A 4,481-nucleotide genomic window follows, 5' to 3' on the forward strand; every position below is an offset into this window, starting at 1 on the left:
ATAGGAGTAGGCCGTTTGTCCCTCATTTCATATTTTTTTTCGTACAGTACGTTAATGTAGAAAAATGCGTTTTTAATAAAAAATTCTATAAGGTGTTCATTTGCTGGCTCACTCATGTTGGCGATACAATGAAAATATGCACTAAAATCACACAAGAATAACTATAACACAAACCGCGCGACTGTTTACTTCCGTGTTAAAAGCCAGCACAGAAGCGGCAGAGACTAGTATCCATACCTGATAGAAAGTGCAGCGCACCGACCTTCGTGGAAGACGGGAAGTGGGGGGAGGGGGGGGGGGGGGGAGCCGAGAACGCTCAGGCCCACACAGCCAGGTAAGGGAAGGGAGGCAGAGATTGAGAGCAGTCGAGTCTCAAACTGACACTCAGGGTGCGGCGGCACGTTCTACAAAACTGATGTCTTCGCACATTTAGAGCTCTTAGCAGAAAGTTGTTTATATTTTTGTTTGAATTACTATTGCATCTTTTTAAGCACGAATACAGGGGAGACTAAGTCTCAAAGTCTCCCCTCACGCTACGCCACTGATAGGAAGTAATCAGTTTAAATGTAAAAAATGTATTTCACATTCTGGAGAAATTACCTTTTATGTAGGTAGTTTCCACCCCATGTTTTTCAACAGAGCTGCATGAGAGTAGTCGTTTTTCAAGAATACCTGATAGGGCTTGCAGGTAGGCAGACAGAGTCTTTTGCAAATGACAATATCATCCATCTGAGCTGCCCCACTAGCATGAGACCCTCACTCCAGTGAGTTCTATTTGACGAAACTACTGCCAACGATTACAACCACATGTATCCCTGCAATCTTGTATCATCAATAAGTTATTTATTGCTTATTATGTCTGTGAAGTCTCCCCTTTCTTAGTTTCTAAAGCAATGAACAATATCTGATGCAAAGCTATGCAAACGCATCTGCAAGAGGGGAGAATCCCCCACTCCCAGAAATCGGTATAACATCATTTTTATTTATATATAGAGTGGATAACCATCAGTTGCCTGGAATATATAAGATTTTTTGTGGCACCTAAAAACGACATGCTGTGTCACTTATTTCCATAAAAAATGGCAATTTTAGAGCCTTCCGCCAATTCCTGGAAAGATTTCTGCAGCTGTCCATGAACCTGTGTGAAATCATTTTAATGAGCCACTCAGCTATATTATTGGCTGCAATAATGACGTTAAAACACCTATACCTATTCCACTAATTACTTTACCACCATTAGTGGGAGATGACTCGTTATCTACCCCTATCTTCCATACTACTGTACATTACCAAATTTTGCAAAAGGAGCTGCATGAAATGGAACATACCCTACATTCTCTTGTTCAAAACTATGTGAATTCATTTTATTGAATCATTGCACTATATTACTGGATGCAATAAATGCACTTTTTTCGGCTACACTATCAAATATTAAAATGTGAATACCACTGCACTAACCATTATTAACAGTATCTGGCTCAACACCTACTATTCCACTGTAGATCACCAAATTTTGCAGTAATTATCTACACAGGTCAGATGGCGCCTAGTGTAGATAGGGAGTATGTTAGCTCCGTACAAAAGTCAAAAAATAACGAGGAGAAGTGTTCGATATGCAACAAATTCTGTGTGTATTATGCCAGTGCATGTATGCCATGTTATATTATCGCAAAAGTAGACGCCAAAAAAAACCTGGTAACAGGAAAATGTTATAATCAGGCATCTCATCCAGCAAGTACTTCGACTCATTCGTGGGAAATGGTGAACTCTGATACAACATGCCATTGCAAGAAACGTGTTGTAAAAGGTATAATGTGCTTAAATTGTAAAACGGTTTTTCATTATTCGTGTGTTAATGTCAGTCCTAAAAGGAAACTATGGTTCTGCAATAGCTGTTTCAAAGGCGACTTAGGCCAAAAACCTAATGTGAGAAACACCAAAGACGAAGTTATCAGTGCTCTACTGAAAGAGTTTTCAGTTATAAATCATCACGAACACGAACAGTATGAAAAAGAAGCAAAGAGGCTTAGCGTTTTACCTCAAGATACTGTAACTTTTGTTAATAACAGTTCTGTTATTTATGTTTGTAGAAAGTGCGGGAAAAACACGAACAGTGGTGTAACCTGTTGCGAGTGCGAAAGAAAACATCAGTCTAAAACTCCCGACCATGTTCCAAAACTTTACATTTTAGGCGATAGCCACAGCCGCGGTATTGTCTCACGCATAAATAAAGCTTCAAATGTGAAATCGATGAGCTTTGTAAAGCCTGGGGCGCCCCTCTCAGAAATAAGAAAACTAGTTTTTTCTGAAGAAATAAAAAAGCTGTCTTCGAAAGATTTTGTTGTCCTCTTTGGTGGATCTAATGACATTTATCAAAATGATACATCTAAAGCCTGTTGCGAATTAAACAAGTGTTTATCTGAACTAAGTCATACAAACGTTATCCTCGTAAATATACCACAAAGGTACGACTTGATGTCCTGGTCGTGTGTCAACAAGGAAATTAGTGCCGCCAATGAACTTTTTTCCAGTATATGCAAACAATATAGAAATGTTTCTGTTGTTAATATTAATACCATTGGACGCAGATTCCACACTACTCACGGGCTGCACCTAAATGGCCTTGGAAAGCAACTGGTTACATTAAAGCTAATGGAAACTATTCAGAGACTGCAATACTTACCAACAACATCATCAGTGGTACCTGTATCATCATCACAGAAAGTATCTCTAGGAGTGACTAATGCAGAATCAGATACAGTAGCAGAAAATGCAGCAGAAGTACCTAAAGAAGCAATACTAACAGAAGTAGAATCAACAGCAGCATCAGAAGAACCACATTCAGTAGCAGCAGAAGTAACTCATCCAGCATTAGAACCAGCTCCCACAGCAGTAACACCATCTCCCTCACCAGCAGTAGCAGCACAAACTACTTCACCAGCAATAGCAGAAGAAACACCATCAGCAACAGCAGAAGCAACTCCTCCAGCAGTAGAACCAGTTCCTATAGCAGCAGCATCATCTCCCACACCAGCAGTAGCAGAACCAACTCCTTTACCAGTAATAGCAGAAACAACTCCTCCACCAGCAGCAACTAAACCAACTTCACCAACAGCAGAAACATCACCAGCTCCTCCTCCATCACCTTCAAGAGTAGCAGAAAAGAATAGACCAGTCACAGTAAGTAAAGTATCACCTTTGTCTCATGATGAAGTGATACCAAATGATTTGGGAAAACATGTTCCTATAAAACTTGTGGACAGTAAAGTGAAACAAACTTCCAACCGTGTTTCAAACAGACCCAAAAAATTACCAAAGAGAAATGAAGATTTTTTATGGTTTATCCCAAGGAAGTCCAACCGCCACCTAACGTAGATTCCAGGGCTGAAAAAACAATTAAATGTTCTCCATTGTCCCATAATACTGTACTCCTCCCCTCCTGTGACATTAACAAAAACCACTCACCAACTTTGTCTTTCAAGATAGGTTATCTCAATATTGAAAGTATAAGTGGAAAACACATAATTTTAAATGAATTTGCAAATGAGAACTTATTTGATGCATTATGCTTAAGTGAGCACTGGTGTAAAGGAAATGAAATATCTTTTCATGTACTAGATGATTTTCACTTAGCAAACAGTTTTAGCAGAGAGCAACATATTCATGGGGGTGTATCAATTTACATTAAGAAGGGATTAATAAATTGTAGTAATGAACTAGATCTAGGATTTTTGTGCAGTGAGATACATTTTGAAGCCACAGGCGTATATCTGGATCATTTAAAAATTGCTATTGTATCTCTTTATAGATCACCAGATGGAAGTCCATTAATATTTTTAGAAAAACTTGAGACTTTACTAAACTTCTTTCTTAGTCCTCAGTGGAAGAAATATAGCATCGTAATTGGTGGTGACATCAATGCCGCATTTGATGTAAACAAAGATGTGCACACTGTAAATGAATTTAAAAACCTGTTACGACAATTCAACTTCATTTTTACGAACTGCAAACCCACAAGACAGTCCGCTTGTCTCGACAACATACTTACAAATGTCAATAGAGAGTTACTGTCTTCAGATGTAGCTGTCTTCGATTTCTCGGACCATGACTCAGTTTGGGTAAAAATAGGTACAGATAGGCCTAACATGGAGTATAAGGAGTTTAAAGAGCCTAAAGTAGTCATCACAAGACCAATAACGCAAGAAAAATTGTCTAATTTTATGGTCTCACTCAGTAATTATGACTGGTCACATCTGTTTAACAATAATGCTCAGGACTCTGCCAATACATTGTTTGATAGATTTTTTCATTATTTCTTAAATATATTCGAGACTAACTGCCCTCAATACAAATGTAAAGTTAACCCTAAAAGTAACAGTAATAGACATAGGGATAAGAGTCCATGGTATACCGCTCAACTAGCCAATATGAAAAGAAGGTTGTTGTTGTATAGAGATTCTTACAGACTTAAGAAAACTGAT

At 38.5% G+C, this 4,481-nt stretch overlaps 1 protein-coding gene across 1 annotated transcript; it reads left to right on the top strand.

Moving 5' to 3' along the window:
• Nucleotides 1-2,652: 2,652 nt before the first annotated feature.
• On the top strand, nt 2,653-3,375 carry LOC126195508 (uncharacterized). The gene has a single exon (XM_049934135.1). It carries the CDS (start codon nt 2,653-2,655, stop codon nt 3,373-3,375), a length of 723 nt encoding a protein of 240 aa, XP_049790092.1.
• The last annotated feature ends 1,106 nt before the right edge of the window (nt 3,376-4,481 follow it).

This window comes from Schistocerca nitens, chromosome 7, assembly GCF_023898315.1.
Source record: "Schistocerca nitens isolate TAMUIC-IGC-003100 chromosome 7, iqSchNite1.1, whole genome shotgun sequence".
Classification (NCBI taxonomy): domain Eukaryota; kingdom Metazoa; phylum Arthropoda; class Insecta; order Orthoptera; family Acrididae; genus Schistocerca; species Schistocerca nitens.